Source organism: Bubalus kerabau, chromosome 1, assembly GCF_029407905.1.
Source record: "Bubalus kerabau isolate K-KA32 ecotype Philippines breed swamp buffalo chromosome 1, PCC_UOA_SB_1v2, whole genome shotgun sequence".
Classification (NCBI taxonomy): domain Eukaryota; kingdom Metazoa; phylum Chordata; class Mammalia; order Artiodactyla; family Bovidae; genus Bubalus; species Bubalus kerabau.
The window spans coordinates 11681666-11700586 of record NC_073624.1 but is presented as its reverse complement, the minus strand read 5'-3'; the positions used below and the strand labels follow the sequence as shown (position 1 = coordinate 11700586).

The window sequence follows — 18921 nt, the reverse complement described above, 5'->3', positions numbered from 1 at the left end:
AAAATGTTGCCCTGGGAGCAGAGGCCAGCTTCTGGTGAAGGGGCTGGAAAGATACTGTGTTGCTGGAAGCCTGGGATGTGTGTGGAGTCCTGGGACAAGCCCCATAGAAACCAGCGGTGAATACTTTCAGCAAGCATTTCCCATCAAGGGCTCAGCGATCGGTGCCAGTGGATGCTGACAAACAGGTTGACTTTGTCTGGAAAATCGCTCCCCTTGTTACTGGCGAGGCCGGTGGGGCGCGTCGGTGATTGTGGGCCTACACTGCCACCTGGCGGTTGGCATGTTCTCTGAGGTCCCGAAATAACTGCAGCAGCTGATGAAAAAGCAACCACGTTCCCGGAAGGGAAGGGCCCTTTCCACGGGGAGAATACTCTTCAGAAATGGCTGAGGATGGGTAAGAAGCAAACACCGCTGAAGCGCGGCATTTGCTGTGATGTGATGTGAGCAAAGGGCTTTTCCCACGCGCGCAATCCTTGGCACCCGGTGCCCTGAAGGGTGGAGTGAAAAAAGATGCGTGACTGAAAAAGTCTGAAACATTTTATTTCATATTATACATTCTTTTTCTTTTTAAAAAGGCAGAAACATTTAGGGAAACATTTGACAAGAAAGAGCCTTGGACTGGAGGGCTTCGGACATGGGTTTTGAAATGTCTTGCTTTCACAGAGTCTTCTTCACGGCCGCTTGTGTCAAGCTGAAGAGATAAGCCTCGTAGATGATATTTAAGAAGTTGTCGTCGTTCTGGAAAACAGAATCAGAAGCCCTGAGGGGGTGAGACTCGGCTGCAGGAAGCAGAGGCTTAGTCTGTCTTGGGGCTGGGCCAGCACCCGGATCCTAAGCTGTTCCTCCCCACCTGTGTGCTCACAGTGCCTGGTCTCTAAGCACCTGTGTGAACAGGGGGGCTGCAGGCCAGGCCGTGGAGGTGGGGGGGGGGGTATGGGTCAGGTATGGGTCCTCAGCGGTCAGCTGGAGAAGCAGCAGGTGCTCGTGGCCTGCAGCTCGGGGCACCAGCCTTGGGGATGCATGGAGTGAGGCCGGCTCCAGAGAGGCCTGGTCAGTCTGCTGCCTGCAGAGACACCAGGCCTCTGGAGGCTGCTCGGGGAGGACAGGACCCACTCGATCCTGCCCGCCTGGCTGCGAGATCACTGGTGGCTCTGAAAGGTCCCCCAAGTCACCCACAAGCGGTGGTTATTGCTGTTTAGACTCTTTACGACCTCATGGGCTGTAGCCCACCAGGCTCCTCTGTCCATGGGATTTTCCAGGCAAGAATACTGGAGTGGGTTTGCCACTTTCTTCTCCTTGGGATCTTCCTGACCCAGGGATCAAACCTGGGTCTCCTGCATTGGCAGGCAGGTTCTTTACTACTGAGCCACCGCAGAGGCTGGCCTTTGCTGTGGGCCAAAGTTAAGACTTCATGGCAACGTGCTTGGTGAAGCCAGAGCCAGAGCCCTGCCCTGGCCCCGTTAGCTGAGGAGGGCTCTGGTCCTGGCTGGTGGGCAGCAATGAGACCGGGGGCTCTGCTGCTGCTCCAGGGGCCGAGGGACCCATGGAGGTTTTCTGTTTCTAAAGCTGGAGACTCCCTTCTGCCCAGCTCCATGGCACTCTGGTGATCCACCCATGGCTCACACGCCTGCTCACTCCCAGGGGCTCACGGGGGAGTGGCCAGTGCAGGTGACGGATGTGTGAAATCTAACTAGCGAGGCCCGGGGGAGGGGCCGCTGCAGCCCCGCAGTGTCTCTGCCCCTGCACAGAACTGTGGACAGGGTTATTAGATGGAGTAAGTGCCTGTCAATTCACATTTAAGGGGTTTTTGTCTATTGCTCACAGAAGTGTATAGATGTCATCCCCAAGTCTTCATGAACTTACAACGACCAGCCTCTGGAAAAGGAGGGGGCTCCCCTTCCTGGGAATCAGGGAGGTGCGGGCAACTCCTGTCTGCTCCGCCTTCATGCACACTTGCTTCCTGACCCCTTCCCCTCCTCTCTAAAATGTGTTACCTTCAAACTAAACAGCCTGACTAGAGGAGACTTCCAGCTTTTGAGCCGGACTATAGAGCACAGACGGAGAAGGCAATGGCACCCCACTCCAGTATTCTTGCCTGGAGAATCCCAGGGACGGAGGAGCCTGGTGGGCTGCAGTCCATGGGGTCGCTAGAGTTGGACATGACTGAGCGACTTCACTTTCACTTTTCACTTTTATGCATCGGAGAAGGCAATGGCAACCCACTCCAGTGTTCTTGCCTGGAGAATCCCAGGGACGGGGAAGCCTGGTGGGCTGCCGTCTATGGGGTCGCACAGAGTCGGACACGACTGAAGCAACTTAGCAGCAGCAGCAGCAGCACAGAGCACAAAAGTGCTGGCCACTCTCTCAAGGTCACCTGACACTCAAGCAAAATAACACGAAAATGCTTTTACCCAAAGAGACCATTTACCCAAAAGACCCCGAACACGAGAGCTGAGCTGTCTGGGTCTGCTGACAAACACCTGCTCTTTTCAGGGCCTGCCCCGAGTCCTGGGCTGTGCTCTGTCTGGGCCGCCCAGCTGCCTCGTGGCGGGCCCGTGGGGTGGGCAGAGGCGCTGGACAGTGAGGCTGCAGCCCCCGCTCTGCTCTTCGCTGGTGGGTGCCCTCAGGCCTGTCCCTTGGCCTCGGTCTCCTGGTCTTGGAAACCCAGCCTGGCACAGCTCTGTGCTAATGTCCTTGTTCTCGTTATTTCACAGGGACGAGCGAGCACAGGAGGTCATCCCACCCCATCCTCACCGCAGGCTTTAAGATCTCTGTAAAACACACCTGGGTTGCCACAGCCACTCCTCCGGTCCCCGCTGCCCCCTCCCCGGGGCTCAGGACAGCCTCTCTCCAACTCCTGCTGGCTCCCAACGCCCCCAGGCCAAGGACCCTCCCAGTGGCTGCGGGATTGGTGCCTGCCTCTTCCTTTCCTGCCCTGGACTGAGTCCCTCCTCCAAGGACAGCACCCTGAGGAGCGGACTCATCTGCCTGGAAGCGCTGAGCTGCTGCATCACCCTCTGGTTCTTGGGGAGCAGGAAGTGGGCAGGGCACCCCAAGGGTCTAAGGGGCAGGAAGTGGGCAGGGTGCCCTAACGGTCTCGGGTGAGGCTGAGGAGGAGGCAGTGCCCGCATACCTGGATGAGGTGCAGCAGGGCCTCCTGGAGCTGCAGCTTGCTCAGGGCGCTGCCGGGGGTCCCCGGGGGCTCAGGCGTCCGCAGGGGCAGGAGGAGGCCAGCGGGGGTGGCAGCGGGGTCCTGGTTTCCTGGGGGCAAGGGCGCACGGCTCCTCTCTTGCGGCGGGGCCCAGCTGGGCTGCGCGAACACCAGGGGCGACATGAGTGGAGGCGGGGTTGCGGAGGCCAGGATGCGCTGGGGCGAGAGGACCTGGCCGGGGACATGGAGGCAGGTGGGCAGGTGCGGGCGGCTGGCGCATGTGGAGGGCGAGGACAGTGAGGGGGACATGGCAGGCTCCAAGGCTAACCGCCCACAGCTCCAGCGTCAGGGCAGCCCACAGGAGGCCGGCTGCGCCTGCGCCTGCACGGCCCCCACCCCACCCCGGTGCCATCGGCCTGGCGTCTGCTCTCATACCCACTGGCCCCTCAGCAGGAAGGCTCGTCCTCTGAGTAGCACCTCACTTCCCCACTTCCGGTTACCACTTGACCGCATCTAGGACCTGGCCTTTCCCTTGGGGCTCGCCGTCCATGCCCCTGCCTGCTGAGGCCCATCTTCCCGCTGCGAGGGAGACGCCCCGTTCCTCGCCTGGCGTGGGCAGGACAGGCAGGGTCACAGAGTCACATCCTCACCTCCCACCTCCTGATTCTCTGCACTCGAGCCCGGGGGGACAGCGCCCTGGGGACTATTCCTGCAGGCCCTGCAAGTGACCTGTCTGTCTGGGCAGGTCAGTCTGCCTTTCTTGCCTACCAGATCTAAAACCAAGTTTTCAATAGTGTCTCCTGGCCCCTCGGGAGCTGCTGTGACCTCAGTCACCCTCTAGGCACCGTCCTGGGCAGAAAGCAGGCAGAGGGGGCGGGTGGTTTGTGTAACTGTCCCCAGTCGTCATTTGAAGCAGAGGTGCCTCCATGGACAGCTCGTAGAGCACCGGCTCTGTGGCCTGTGAGCAGGGAAGGGGGATGTGCCCGTGAGGGTGACCGCCAACCATTAACTCCAACTTCCTAGTGCCCGGTCTGAATCCTCGGGGACAAGCAGAGAAGGGGGGCAGGTCGCGCTGGGGCGAGGATGCAGGTGGGGAGCAGCCACTGTCTCAGGACGGCAGGTGCTCAGAGGTGAGATTTCCATCAACGGCCCGCATGAGCACTTTGACCCACAATCTGACAAACATAAAGACTGTGCTCCACGCCTGTGGCCCTGGTTCCTAAAAGTGAACGATTCTGGGGCCCCGCTGTAAGCCGCTTGCCCAAACAGGACAGAAGGACCAACGAGGACACATAATACATAGGAAGAACTTTCCAAACTTGAACCCTGAGGCACTGTCAATGAATCTGTACCAACCCAAATGGAAAAAAGTCCCTCAGATCTCCAGATGCTGCCTGCGCGTGGGCAGTGAAGAAACGGACAAGCTTTCAGTTTTGTCACCGTCCCGAGTTATTAGTGACCACAGAGAACCAGCGTCCCCGGAGGACGGAGCACTTCTAAGAATGACGTTTCCTTTCTCGCAGTCGGTGTGCATGTCGTTGGGGCGGGGGCAGCTTCTGCCCTCTCCTGACCCTCAGTAAGCTATCCCTGCAGAGATGGGCGGGAGGCTGTGCCTTCCAGGGTTGGTGACCCGCTTTTCCACTGACCTCAAGAGCCCACGGGCTGCGGCACCCACAGGGACAGGGCGCCCGGCTCACCTCCACCAAGCGTGTGCAGAGGGGCCTGGCCCGCAGCCAGTGCCTGAGAGCACGCACTGCATCGTGAATATACAACAGTTTACTGTGGGCGACATAACCAGTGGGACCAGAGGTCTGACATCCTGGAACAATTTCAGACCCTAAGTTTCCAACCACAACGACCTGGGGTTTTCTCGTATCCATGTCACATGTGGAAACAAGAAGTCTTCTCTCTAGGAATGAAGCATGTTTGAAAGGAGGGCTCCCAGACCGCTGCGCAGAGAGCAGACCCCTTCCTGGCAGGAGGTGGAGGTGGACGCAGTGTTCTGCATGGACCCCGTCCAATGCTCCCTGGCAGGAGGACACTTACCTGGAGGAGGTGAGCTGGTTGCTCAGTGCTGGGGGGCGAGTCCCTCCAGGGCTCCAGGGGGTTCCGCGCTCGGGTGTTCGGGGTGGCGGTGGGGAACTTGGCCGCCAGAGCTGGGCGGCCGGGCGCTGGCAGCTGCTGTTCCTGCTGTACCGCCTGGAGCCTCCGCAGCAGCTCCCGTGGGGAGACCTCGCCCGGCCCAGTCACTGGCTGATGGCCGGGGCCGGGGCCGGGGGGTGCTGGTCTGGGGAGGGCCCGGGGCCCTGGAATCTGGGGCGGGAGGGCACTGCTGAGATGGGTGGGCTGGGCCAGGGACACGGGGGTGGTGGCCGAGCTGGCAGGTGCTGGCGTCCCGGGCTCACACCTGTTCTCAGCCCCGGGTATGCTCTGCACCTGGAAGAGTTTCTGAGTCCCAGGAGCTGCGAGTGCGCGGCTGCGGGGAGACCCTGTCTGGGCGGGCCCAGCGCAGGCCGCCCTGAGGGCATCTGTGCAGGGCCGGCTCTCAGGCAGCTCTGCCAGCGGCTGTAGGTCCACGCTCCTGACCATGAGCTTTTGAATGGCAGGGCAGAGCTGCTTGTCGACAGGGGGCGAGGGTCTCCGGGGCTCCTCATAGGATAGAGATCGGACGACCCCCTGCCGCACTGGGAGCTTCTCTGGCTGCTGCTTCTGCAGGGAGAGGGTCTGGGGAGGCCCTGTGGCCTCCTGACACGGGGCTTTGTCCTGCTTCCCGAAGAGCGCCATCAAAGACAGGTGCTGGGGTTCTGGGTCTGAGGTCTGGAACAAACACACACGTCTGACAGCATGTCCATGTGCGATGGGGGGAATGAAACCTAACTTACCCACCCAATGGCTTTTATTTACAAGGGGTTGATTAGAGGATAGAAAAGCCTAATGATCATAAACTGTACACATCTGGGACTGCCTTTCTAACATCAAATTTTGTCACAGGCTTCTCCCTCCCATCCCAAGACAGCTGTCATATTTCAGTATTTGTTGAATTTTTTTTGGGGGGGGCCGAGCCACATGTGGGATCCAGTTCCCTAACCAGGGATGGAACTTGGGCCCCTTGCAATCGGAAGCCCGGAGCCCTAAAGGCTGGACCACCGTGGAAGTCCCTCACTATCCGCTGACTGATGAGCAGTCAGGAGATGCTTGCTGGGCCTGGGGACGACCGTGTGCAAAATCACAGACACTGACAGATGGAGGACCGTCTCCTCAACAGGAAGTATACCTCCCCCTGCAAAGTACCTCGAGACACTGAGCAAACACAGAAACACAAGGGTTTCAGAATTCCTGATAGTTTTCCACAGAATGATAGAAATTAAGGGCTGGAGAGTTGTAAGTCATCACTCTCTCTAACTTGATCCGAATACACAGCAGTAGCTCTAACAGCCCGTCAGAGGCGTAAATGCCCCCGTGGCTGGCGACAGGCCTTCTTCCTCCCTGCCTGTGCCCTGGTGCCTCTTGCGGCTGCTGCTCCCTGCGGTTGGGCTAGGAGAACACGCGTGTACCCTAAAGACACATATTCCAGTTTCTCTCATAAACAATTTCCACGAAAAGCAAACTTATAATAAAAACTAAAAGATAATTAGAAAAGACTTTTTTTTAAAAAAATTCAATGCAAGACTTGCATGAGCCAGTCTTTATGTCTTTCGGCTCCATGTTCATCTTTAAAGTTGATTTAAACCAACAATTCCCTTATAAAAATTTTTTTTGATGAGGAATAACCATAGGTACTGGTTATACCCACACTCAGTGATGGAACTTACAGATTAGCCCTTTTGCTGATGCTGGGGTATTCTGAAAAATATATATACTCATACAAAAACTGATGTCATGTTTCATGTTTGTATCTTAGAGGCAAATACAGTGATGGGTCATGGGGTCTAAAGGGGGACTTGACACCAGTCCTTAGACCAGGAGTCCCACCCACACAGGGCACATGGCCCCAGACTGGGCACCAAGGGGAGGGCTGCATCTATTGTCAGTGGCCGACCTCAGAAGGATATGGCCCAACGGGTAATAGTCTCGTCGGCTCCAACGTGGTATTAGGCTGCTGTCTTTTTGGAACACATTAACCTCTAAGGAGTCAAGTTCACAGAGTAAGGGAAATGCCACATGTCAAAACGGTAATCCTTTGTAGGAAGAGCAAATTATACATAATGACAAAACCTCCACTTTGAAATCTCTCTTTCCTGGATCAACTCTAGGGCACCTCCACAGCACAGCCCTCCACCCCCTCCCCCCTGACCAGCCTCAGGGCCAAAGTCCCTCAGGAATCACCGGGACCGGGTGGAGAGCAAGGACCATGCACCTGGCTGGGCCGAGGGCCCCGCTGCTGCCGGCTCCCACTGGGTTTCACTGGAATCGGCTTGATGAGGTTGGGGTTGTCGTGGATAGCGGATGAGCTGCTGATCTGTTTGGGCTCAGAGCAGGTTTTACACTGAAATGGAAAAAAGAACCTTATTTTTGGTGTAAAAGAAACTTTAATCTCTTAAGAAGAACGCACCTTCATGCTCTTTATCGTATCTGTGTGCTCAGTTGCTAAGCTGTATCTGGCTCTTGGCGACACCACGGATGGTAGCCTGCCGGGCTCCTCTGTTCATGGAATTTTCCAGGCAAGAATACTGGAGTGGGTAGCCATTTACTATTCCAGGGGATCTTCCTGACCCAGGGATCGAACCCGAGGTCTCTTACATCTCCTGCATTGGTAGGTGGGTCCTCTACCACTAGTGCTACCTGGGAAGCCCAAGCTGTGTTTGAGTCTAAACCAAATTCATTGAGTGTGTCTCAGTGGCACAATTCAGCAGTGCTCCATCGGCCTGCAGGATCCAGAGTCCCCGAGACGCCTGGAGGTGTGACAGTCTGCGGGTCTGCCTGAGAAGCAGCAGCTTTAACAAAGTCTCTGGCTCTCCCACGGTAATCAGCAGTACAAAGGCTCCCCGGGTGCCTCGTCTGGGTCAGGGGAGGGCTCCGAGCCCAGCTGGCAGCTGACTTAAGACTGGAGAGCTGCATCCTCAGAGCGACTGACCCTCTTTGGTCTATAAACCAACGGGTAAAGCTGACTCAAACCACTGATTTTAAAAATTACTAACATCATCCTTATTTAATGAGTGATTTTTGCATAAACAGAATAATTCGAATCTGAGTGTTCTGAACCGCTCACTACAAATTAGAATTTCACAGAGAAAGAGATGAGAGACAAGCCTCGTCATTTCAGATCCCGAGTCATCACCGCCCATTAATCTAATCAACCGTGCAATTGCTCACACACTGGGATTCATAGCCAGGAGGGTACGGCAGCGTTGTCTGCGTCTCCCTTGCTGAAACAGCAAATAAAACTGTAAAGCGCGGTCTTCTGCAAGGTGGGCTTTGTGGCGTCATTCATTTCAATGGCACACTTGTGCCCTTGGGCCAGGACACACTTCTTTGTCCCCAGTGTGGAGTGGCCATGAATACAACCTCCCCCCCAACCCCCAACAGCCCCCCACCCTGGATCCTGAGCGTTTCCATAAGCTTCACGGCTGTTGGCTGCACTTTCTATCCGAGGATGTCGGGGCTGGGGCTGATCACCACTGTGCTTGCTTAGGTTTGGAAAGTCACTGCGCAAAGGACTTTTTTCAGCCAAGAATTCCGTCCGCCATTTGCATATTTGGCACTAGTATTATTAAATGGCACACTTTCTGAGTCATAAAAAGTTATTTCTAATTCTCAGGTGAGTTATGGCCACAGGACCACTGGCCTGGCTTCCGAGATGTGGATCAGCAACATGAGACCAGAGTGTGGTCCCCGATAGAGTCACTGATAGAATGCTGTCGTGAAAAGGCTTGACAGCCTGCTGGCTGTGCCGAAGACGGTGGAGCTCGGCTCACTTCTGCGAGTGCTCCTGTCTGCACTCAGGGTCCCTGGGTTGCCAACTGCTTTACTCTGTACATGCTGAGGTGGGCCGTGGACAGCACCCCCCAGGGGAAGCGGCCAGCAGCTGCTTCCTGAGTCACCACCACAGGCCATCTACCAATGAAGCTTCACTTTCATGTAAAAAGTGCTCAGAACAAGACTGACTTCACGGCTTGCAGCTCATTATCCAGAGGTTGAAGCTTCTATGACTCTCCCTACCCAAAGCTTCTATGCCCTTTCCTACTTGGAAAAACACACAGAATTGGCAAAAGTGTATAACGGATTCTTTGCAGAGAAACCGAGGCTTTAATAGCTACATCACATGAGCCTGTTTATCACACAGACACAAGTATCCATGAGGCAGGGAAGCCTGGGGGAAAATATACTTGAAGTGCTAAAGGCAGACATTGTTGGGTGGTAGGGTTATGGGTAATTTCATTTTCTTTCTTCTACTTTTAAATTTTCTCAGTTCAGTTCAGTTGCTCAGTAGTATCTGACTCTTTCCAACCCCACGGTCTGTAGCACGCCAGGCTTCCCTGTCCATCACCAACTCCCGGAGCTTACTCAAATTCATGTCCATAAAGTTGGTGATGCCATCCAACCATTTCATCTTCTGTCATCCCCTTCTCCTCCTGACTTTCATCTTTCCAAGCATCAGGGTCTTTTCCAATGAGTCAGTTCTGCGCATCAGGTGGCCAGAGTACTGGAGTTTCAGCTTCAGCATCAGTCCTTACAATGAATATTCAGGACTGATTTCCTTTAGGATGGACTGGTTGGATCTCCTTGCAGTCCAAGAGAATCTCAAGAGTCTTCTCCAACATCACAGTTCAAAAGCATCCATTCTTTGGCACTCAGCTTTCTTTAGAGTACAACTCTCATATCCATACATGACTACTGGAAAAACCATAGCTTTGACTAGACGGACCTTTGTTGGCAAAGTAATATCTCTGCTTTTTAATATGCTGTCTAGGTTGGTCATAGCTTTTCTTCCAAGGAGCAAGCATCTTTTAATTTCATGGCTGCAGCCACTATCTGCAGTAACTTTTGGAGCCCAGAAAAATAAAGTCTCTCACTATTTGCATTGTTTCCCCATCTATTTGCCATGAAGTGATGGGACTGGATGCCGTGATCTTAGTTTTCTGAATGTTGAGTTTTAAGCCAACTTTTTCACTCTCCTCTTTCACTTTCATCAAGAGTCTCTTTAGTTCTTCTTCACTTTCTGCCATAAGGGTTGTGTCATCTACATATCTGAGGTTATTGATATTTCTCCCAGCAATCTTTGATTCCAGCTTGTGCTTCATCCAGCCCAGCATTTCACATGATGTACTCTGCATATAAGTTAAATAAGCAGGGTGACAATATACAGCCTTGACATACTCCTTTCCCAATTTGGAACCAGTCTGTTATTCTATGTCCAGTTCTAACTGTTGCTTCTTGACCTGCATATAGATCTCTCAGGAGGCAGGTCAGGTGGTCTGGTGTTCCCATCCCTTTAAGAATTTTCCACAGTTTGCTGTGATCCCCGCAGTCAAAGGCTTTGGCATAGTCAATAAAGCAGATGTTTTCCTGGAACTTTCTTGCTTTTTTGATGATCCAGCGGATGCTGGCAACTTGATTTCTGGTTCCTCTGTCTTTTCTAAATCCAGCTTGAACATCTGGACATTCACGGTTCACGTATTCTGAAGCCTGGCTTGGAGAATTTTGAGCATTACTTTACTAGTGCGTGAGATGAGTGCAGTTGTGCGGTGGTTTGAACATTTTTTGGCATTCCGTTTCTTTGGGATTGGAATGAAAACTGACCTTTCCCAGTCCTGTGACCACTGCTGAGTTTTCCAAATTTGCTGGCATATTGAGTGTAGCACTTTCACAGTATCATCTTTTAGGATTTGAAATAGCTCAACTGGACTTCCATCACCTCCACTAGCTTGGTTCGTAGTGATGCTTCCTAAGGCCCACTTCACTTTGCACTCCAGGATGTCTGGCTCTAGGTGAGTGATCACACCATTGTGATTATCTGGGTCATGAAGATCTTTTTTGTATAGTTCTTCTGTATATTTTTGCCACCTCTTCTTAATATCTTTTGCTTCTCTTAGGTCTATACCATTTCTGTCCTTTATTGTGTCTATCTTTGCATGAAATGTTCCCTTGGTACCTCTAATTTTATTGAAGACATCTGTAGTCTTTCCCATTCTACTATTTTCCTCTATTTCTTTGCATTGATCACTGAAGAAGGCTTTCTTATCTCTCCTTGCTATTCTTTGGAACTCTGCATTCAAATGGGTACATCTTTCCTTTTCTCCTTTGCCTTTAGCGTCTCTTCTTTTCTCAGCTATTTGTAAGACCTCCTCAGACAACCATTTTGCCTTTTTGTATTTCTTTTTCTTGGGTCTTGATCACTGCCTCTCGTACAATGTCACGAACCTCCGTCCATAGTTCTTTAGGCACACTGTCTATCAGATCTAATCTCTTGAATCTATTTGTCTCTTCCACTGTATAATTGTAAGGGATTTGATTTAGGTCATACCTGAATGGTCTAGTGGACTTCCCTACTTTCTTCAATTTATATCTGAATTTGGCAATAAGGAGTTCATGATCTGAGCCACATTCAGCTCCCGGTCTTGTTTTTGCTGACTGTATAGAGCCTCTCCATCTTTGGCTGCAAAGAATATAATCAATTTGATTTCAGTATTGACGATCTAGTGATGTCCATGTGTAGAGTCTTCTTTTGTGTTGTTGAAAGATGGTGTTTGCTATGACTAATGCGTTCTCTTGGCAAAACTCTGTTAGCCTTTGATCTGCTTCGTTTTGTGCTCCAAGGCCAGATTTGCCTGTTACTCCAGGTATCTCTTGACTTTCTGCTTTTGCATTCCAGTCCCCTATAATGAAAAGGACATCTTTTTGGGGTGTTAGTTCTAGAAGGTCTTGTAGGTCTTCATAGAATTGTTCAACTTCAGCTTCTTCAGTATTACTGGTCGGGGCATAGACTTGGGTTGCTGTGACCTTGAATGGCTTGCCTTGGAAACGAACAGAGATCATTCTATTGTTTTTGAGATTGCATTCAAGTACTGCATTTTGGACTCTTTTGTTGACCATGATGGCCACTCCATTTCTTCTAAGGGATTCCTGCCCACAGTAGTAGATATAATGGTCATCTGAGTTAAATTCACCCATTCCGGTCCATTTTAGTTTGCTGATTCCTAAAATGTCGACGTTCACTCTTGCCATCTCCTGTTTGACCACTTTCAATTTGCCTTGATTTATGGACCTAACATTCCAGGTTCCTGTGCAATATTGCTCTTTACAGCATCGGACCTTGGTTCCATCACCAGTCACATCCACAATTGGATGCTGTTTCTGCTTTGGCTCTCTTCATTCTTTCTGGAGTTACTTCTCCACTGATCTCCCTTTCTCCACTAAATCTTCTCACTGAACATCAAAAGACAATACTTCTTTAATTTCATAGCTAAGTCAGAGGTATATCCAGAGGACAAATCTTCCTTCTTGCCTTAAACCACAAAACAGTCTTAAATACAGAATAGCCCACCGATTATTTTATTTTTCTTATTGCAGTATAGTTGACCTGCAAAATCGTATTAGCTTTAGGTGTTCATAAAAGTGGTTCAGTAATACGTGTGCACACATGTTCTTCAAAACAGGCCACTTCTAAAGACTCGGCATGTAGCCCCACAGCCCTTGACCCCCCCGGCCCGGCCACTGCCCCAAGCTCACCTGCCCTCCAACTAAGTCTAATGGAGGAAGAAGCTCAAGGTCACGGTGCTGCTACTTCACAGCAGATTGATAGGCATTTGCTTCTTCAGGGAGAAAACATAAAATATTGTCCAAAACAAGTTCTTCAAAGTACTCTATTAACTTCATGTAAAAAGGCATTTGTATTGTTGCCAGGCTTCGCTTTATCAATATCATCTTCCTCCAGCTCCAAGTATTTCCTCTCTCACTTTCTGGGATTATCACACATTTAAGAGGTTTGGAGTTGCAGAGGCCTCAGCGGTCAGTTGGTGTAAGACTCAGTCAGAGCCGTGCTGTTCTCCTGGTATGTGCCCGACATCCAGCACTCTGTCCTCCTGAAGACTTGTGGTCACTGGAGATCCATGCTCTCATAGCAAGACTCCCGAGGAAGGGCAGTGTTTCCATGCCCACCTTCCCATACCCAGGCCCAGGCCGCTTCTGAGGCCCACGCTCTGTGTATTGGAAGAGTGGGTGACTCAGACGCGAGCAGACTTGCCCCACCTGGGGGCTCTCAGGGCAGGTACCCCCGGTGGGTGGGTCAGAAGCCACACGAGGGACCGAGAACACATGAACTGAGCCTTCAAAGATGTCCCCTGCTGATGGATGAGTAGAGGAGGAGGGGGCTCCCCCAGGGGCGGCGAGGCTGGGTCGCCCTGGTCACATGGTGGGTGCCCCGGAGGGGCCCAGGTGTCACACGCTGGGCAGTGAGAGGCGAGAAGGGTATGGAGCAAGGACAGTGTGGCTGTGCAGGTGCTTCTGGACACTACCTGGCTGGTGATGGCAGGAGGACGAGCATCTTCTGTTACTGATCTCTCAGCTGGGTGATGGACACTACACACATGATGTGTTTTATTGTTGTTTCTCAGTTGCTAAGTCACGTTCAACTCTTTGTGATCCTATAGACCATAGCCCACCGTGGGATTCTCCAGACAAGAACACTAGAGAGGGCTCCATTTCCTCTTCCAGGGGATCTTCTCGACCCAGGGATCGAACCTGCATCTCTTGCATTGGCAGGTGGATTCTTTACCATGGAGCCACCAGGGAAGCCCCTGGGGCTGCGTTTTAATCCACTTAAAAGCAAACAGTCTTCAGTCTACTAAAAGTCAACAAAGATGGTATTACTCATAGGCTTCTGTTTGGCGGAAGGAAGGGGACCAAGTCTGCCTTAACGGGCAGGTCCCCACCTGGAATCTGAGTGCGTCACAGTGGGGACGGGACTCACCTTCGTGTACTCGTCTTTGGCCTTGGTCAGCATCCGCAAGATGTCGGCCTCCTTGCCCTCTCCTGAGCCGAGGCTCACGGGCGAGGCCCTGGCTCCCGTTCCGTGGTGGGCTTTCAGCTGTTCATACTGAGTGAGGCTAGAAAAACAAAGACGAGATCCATACCAGAAAAGACAGCTCAACACAGCCAGCGAGTCCTCACCCAGTTGTTTTTATCTTGTTACAATCGTGTTAGAAAAAAGATCACTGGAACTGATGGGAGAAACATGGGAGTCAAGGTCCCAAGTTCACTGACCACAGGACTGCATCTGGAGGGGCATGGCTTCCACCCTGCCTGGTGTCCCATGGCAGCTGTCACCCAGCCCGGGCAGGGTTGAGGGGCTGGGACGGAGGCCAGGTGGCCCCGAAAGTATTCACTATTGGGTCCTTCTCAGAAAAAGTCTGTGACTCCTCATTGTGAGCATTAGGAGGGACCCCTGAACTGCTGAAAAACCCAATTCAGGGTTCTCAACCTGGAGACTAGGTTCCCAACATGGCAGATCCAGTCTCCCCCTTCTTCCAAAGTGCCTGGGAGTCGAAGCACAGCTGAGCCCAGCCCCCGTGTCCCGGATAGTTTAGAAGCACAGCGAAGGTCCCACCGCAGAAGAGGGGGTGTGAAAACACAGCCCTGGGACGCGCCTCTGTCCTCCTGAACACCTTGCAGAGGGGAGGCCAGGCCACGTCCCCGCTGGCAGGGGCGCGCGTCTCCCTCCCGTGGGAGGGCTCTGACCATGGCTCATGCTTCCCCACTGCTGCCATGAAGTTTGCGGGGAAAGAAAGCTGTGGGTTCGCTGAGGCTCAGCTTTGAGGATGGGTGGGGAGTCCACATGCATCGTGCTTGGCTAATTGCTCGACACCAAGCAGGTCCTGCCCCAGCTGCTGAAGAATCACCACAGAACCTGAGTGTCTTCACATGGCCTCCTGGCTGGGGGACATGGTGCCTTTTAATCTATATGAAGCCCTGCTATTATTATCCGCCACAGTTTACAATCACAGGAATGTTCTAGGAACTAGCTGTTATGGTGGTAAATACCAGTTTGAACACACTTAATCACCATCTGCAGCCTGAGCTGCTTACCTAAAATTAGCTCTCACCAGCTCAGCTTTTCAGAAATCAGTCTTATCTATAAAAAAGTGCTCCCCACAGCCCATATTTTAGGGCCACTTTTTAGCCATACATCAACAAGAATCAGCCACAGGTTTGCATGTGGCCCCTCCCTCTTGAGCCTCCCTCCCATCTTCCACCCCTAGGTTGTCACAGAGCTCTGGGTTGAGCTCCCTGAGCCTGAGAGCAAATTCCCACTGGCTATCTATTTCACAGATGGTAATGTATATGTTTCCCTGCTACTGTGGCCATTTCATTGACCTAGGATTTAAAACTGACAAATGGTTGTTTCTCTAGCAGATGGAGCTGCTCGTTTGAGCCTGTGTGGGAGGCAGCTGGATTCCATGTATGGCTGAGCCCAGTCCCAGCCCAGGGTCACAGCATGCAGGAAGCTCACTCGCTTCCAAGCTCTGAACCAGCCACAGGAATGCGGGGAAATAACTCCTTTCCCGTGAGCGGCCCTGGGGCTCAAGAACCTCAGAGGGTTGACAGATCCCCAGGGGGACAGTGTGCTGACCTGGGCTTCCTTTCAGGTCATCAGGGGAGCAAGAGTGGAACCAGGAGACAGTCATGTAAGTACCCCCCAGTCTCATGCCTACTGGCACCAGTCAACAAGGCCTCGAGAGATTAATAGAAAAGAGACTAGGAACACGAAAGAGAGAGAGTCCATCTGCTGATCACTAAACTAGTGTTAGCTCAGATACTTCCAAAGATATTGAAAACAAAGACTGAGCAAAGCCCTCACTCACACGGGAAGGAGGTTCAAGACCCACAGGCAGATAGAAGGGGGTCCTTGGGGCAAGAGGGCATGGGGACCCAAAAGGAGATGGGGCAGCCTTTCAGAAAGACTCTGAACGTTCTCCTCACTGAGATATACCAATAGCTTTTCAGAGGAAAAAACTGCTAATTTACAAATGATGATGGTATTAAGGAAAACTGCCACCCAGAAAAACTGATATTACAGATCACATGCACAGAAAAAAAGGGAGGGGGACTATTCTACACAATAAATCTTACTGAGTGGAAGTGTGAGACATTGTCATTTACGCTTATTTTTCATCTGGTGAGTAATGGTGAAGGTGTTGCTAAGCATGGTGAAGGAGCTGCTGTCAGAGACGGGCTCTGTTTACCCCGCAGTGCAGTCCCACACACTCAGAAACATAGAACACATCCCACATCACTTACTTCTTCATTAGCTCTGCGATTCTTTGGCACTCTTCCTTGTCATAAAACCAAATTCCATAGATGGACACTGCAAGAAACACAGAGGACCAGTGCATGAGCATCCTCAAGAAGGGGAAACAAATCCCCTTTCCACCGTGAGGGGAGAGCGTGCTCGTAGCCTAAGTGAACTAGTCGCTGGAGTCGAAGCTTGAAAACCTTGAGCTGGGGCTTTTTAAGCCCAAGGAGAGGGTATGCAGACACAACCTGGACCTGGACACAACAGGCACATGCCGAATGCTTAGCCGGATGAGCAGACTGAAGACGAGCCCCAACTCTCTAACCTCCAGCTCTGCAGCGTCGCTGCCTCACATGTCTTCACACACTCACACACATTCACACATTCTCACATACACATGCTCACACAGAACTCTCACTCACGCACACAAACACGTTCACACACACCACACACACACATTCTCACATACACACGCTCACAGAGAACTCTCACGCACACAAACACGTTCCCATACACACACACACACACCACACACACACGAAGTCTCATATACACACACTCACAGAGAACACTCACACACACAAACACGTTCCCATACACACACTCACCACACACACACAAAGTCTCATATACACACGCTCACAGAGCTCTCACTCACACAAACACATTTACACACACACACACCACACACACACACAGTCTCATATACACACGCTCACACAGAGCTCTCACTCACACACATGCTCCATCTTCTATAACTGTTGCACGCCTGACACACATATTAGGCCTGGAAGCTTCTCTCCCTTCTCCTTTTTCCCGGGAAGATGTTATTAAGTGAAAGATCAGTTTTGGAGGCCTTAAGTGAGGATACAGTGCTGGGAAAATAAAATTCAGTAATGAATCTGCAACTCCAAAGTGTCCGCACAGAATATTTACAACTGTTCGAAGACTAGATATAACCACGACTTAGTGATTTAGTGATGAACGATGTGGCATAATACAGTTGCTATCGATTCAGTTAATTTTCAAGTAAGTCGTATATATTAGTATGTAAGATCTACGTCATTTTTATAGCAAAGGCTAAACAGGTCTAAAGGCCCCCCAGGTGGCTCAGCAGTAAAAAATCCACTTGCCAGTGCAAGAGACGTGGGAGACTTGGATTCAGTCCCTGGGTGGGGAAGATCTCCTGGAGGAGGAAATGGCGACCCACTCCAGTATTCTTGCCTGGAGAATCCCATGGACAGAGGAGCCTGCAGGCTACAGTCCATGGAGTCTCAAAAGAGTTGGACACTAGTTAGCGACTAAACAATGACACAAACAGGTCAAAAATAAGTTTATAAAGATCTAGTTGAGGATCTGGTAATGTTAATCACATCAACAACACATCAACTACACACACATTTAAAAAATCTTCACCAAAAACAGCTGCTAAGTTATGACGGGGCAATGAGACCCAACAAAATATACTTTTAAAAGAAAATAATTTTCTTGATTTAAACTTCCAAAATATTTAATTATATGGGTATTATTTGGTCATTAAAACATTTGTGATATTTTAATCACTGCCCCCGTCCCAGCCCGACTCACCTACCAGTGGCCCTGTGGGTCTTTCTGTTTCTTGTCAGTAAAGCTTCAGATATCAAAAGGTACAGGAAGTGTTGTTTTAGTGCTGTTAAGCAGATGTCTTTAAAAGGACTCTATAAGTCTGACCCCTATAAATGGGGGTAATTTTTGTGGTCCGTGCACCAGGAATCTATCTTATCTGTGAGTGCAGGGGCGGGGCAAGTGGGAAAAAAACCCCCAGCTTTCTCTTGATGGGACCACTGCGTATTCTTTGAAACACATGCACATACTGCTCTCTGATACATGGACACCGGAAAAAAAAGAGTCAGGGTTTGAAGGCTATGCACTGAGAGCCTCAGCAGCCAAAAGAAAGTCCTTCACCCCAAGACCATTAAGCGAGCCTCTCGGGACTTGACTCCGGGCTCTTCCCGGCCCATGGACACTGATCCCCGGTGCTAGCTGCCCCACAGGTTCCTGCAGGCCGACCCACAGCCCTGTGCTCCCCTGAACGAGAGTGGATTGGACCACCGACACTAAGATCACAGCGACTAAGAAACCTGAAGGCGTTGTGGGTTTTGGAGGCTTCAGTCCTCGTTACAAACCCAGGATCTTGCTCTGTTCTCTGGTTACAGTGAAAACTTCCTCTCCATGGAGATGGAATTTTCCAGAACTACCAAAGGAGGAAAGTGGTAGCAGCGGAGAAAAACACGTCACCAAGGAAGTGGAAGCCCAGTAGCTGGGGAAGAGCAGCCGTTAATGTCTCGTCAGGAGAATGTGAAAGTAGAAGTATATCTGTTGCCGTTTGGGGGGATGTCACACACTTGAGACACTTGACAAAAGGAACCAGGTTCTCGTAAGGATCGGACGCCAAGCAAACTATTGACATAAATGGGAAAGCGGTCTGACTATGTTATTACTGCGAGAAACCCGAAATGCAGACGGACGGGAAGATATCCGTGGGAACATCTTTCAGACG

At 51.5% G+C, this 18921-nt stretch overlaps 1 protein-coding gene across 2 annotated transcripts in view; it reads right to left on the bottom strand.

Moving 5' to 3' along the window:
* Window positions 1-532: 532 nt before the first annotated feature.
* The window catches only part of DCP1B (decapping mRNA 1B), a 44197-nt gene continuing 25808 nt past the window's right edge, over window positions 533-18921 (bottom strand). Inside the window, exons 4-9 of one of the 2 annotated variants that reach the window (XM_055567670.1) lie at window positions 16388-16454; window positions 14061-14196; window positions 7509-7637; window positions 5198-5968; window positions 3134-3382; window positions 533-738 (exon numbers count right to left, since the gene is read on the bottom strand). In XM_055567670.1, the coding sequence (XP_055423645.1) occupies window positions 658-738; window positions 3134-3382; window positions 5198-5968; window positions 7509-7637; window positions 14061-14196; window positions 16388-16454 (1433 nt within the window). In that variant the 3' untranslated portion in view covers window positions 533-657. The remainder of the gene's footprint in view (window positions 739-3133; window positions 3383-5197; window positions 5969-7508; window positions 7638-14060; window positions 14197-16387; window positions 16455-18921) is intronic. The other variant, XM_055567679.1, reaches the window with a different exon arrangement.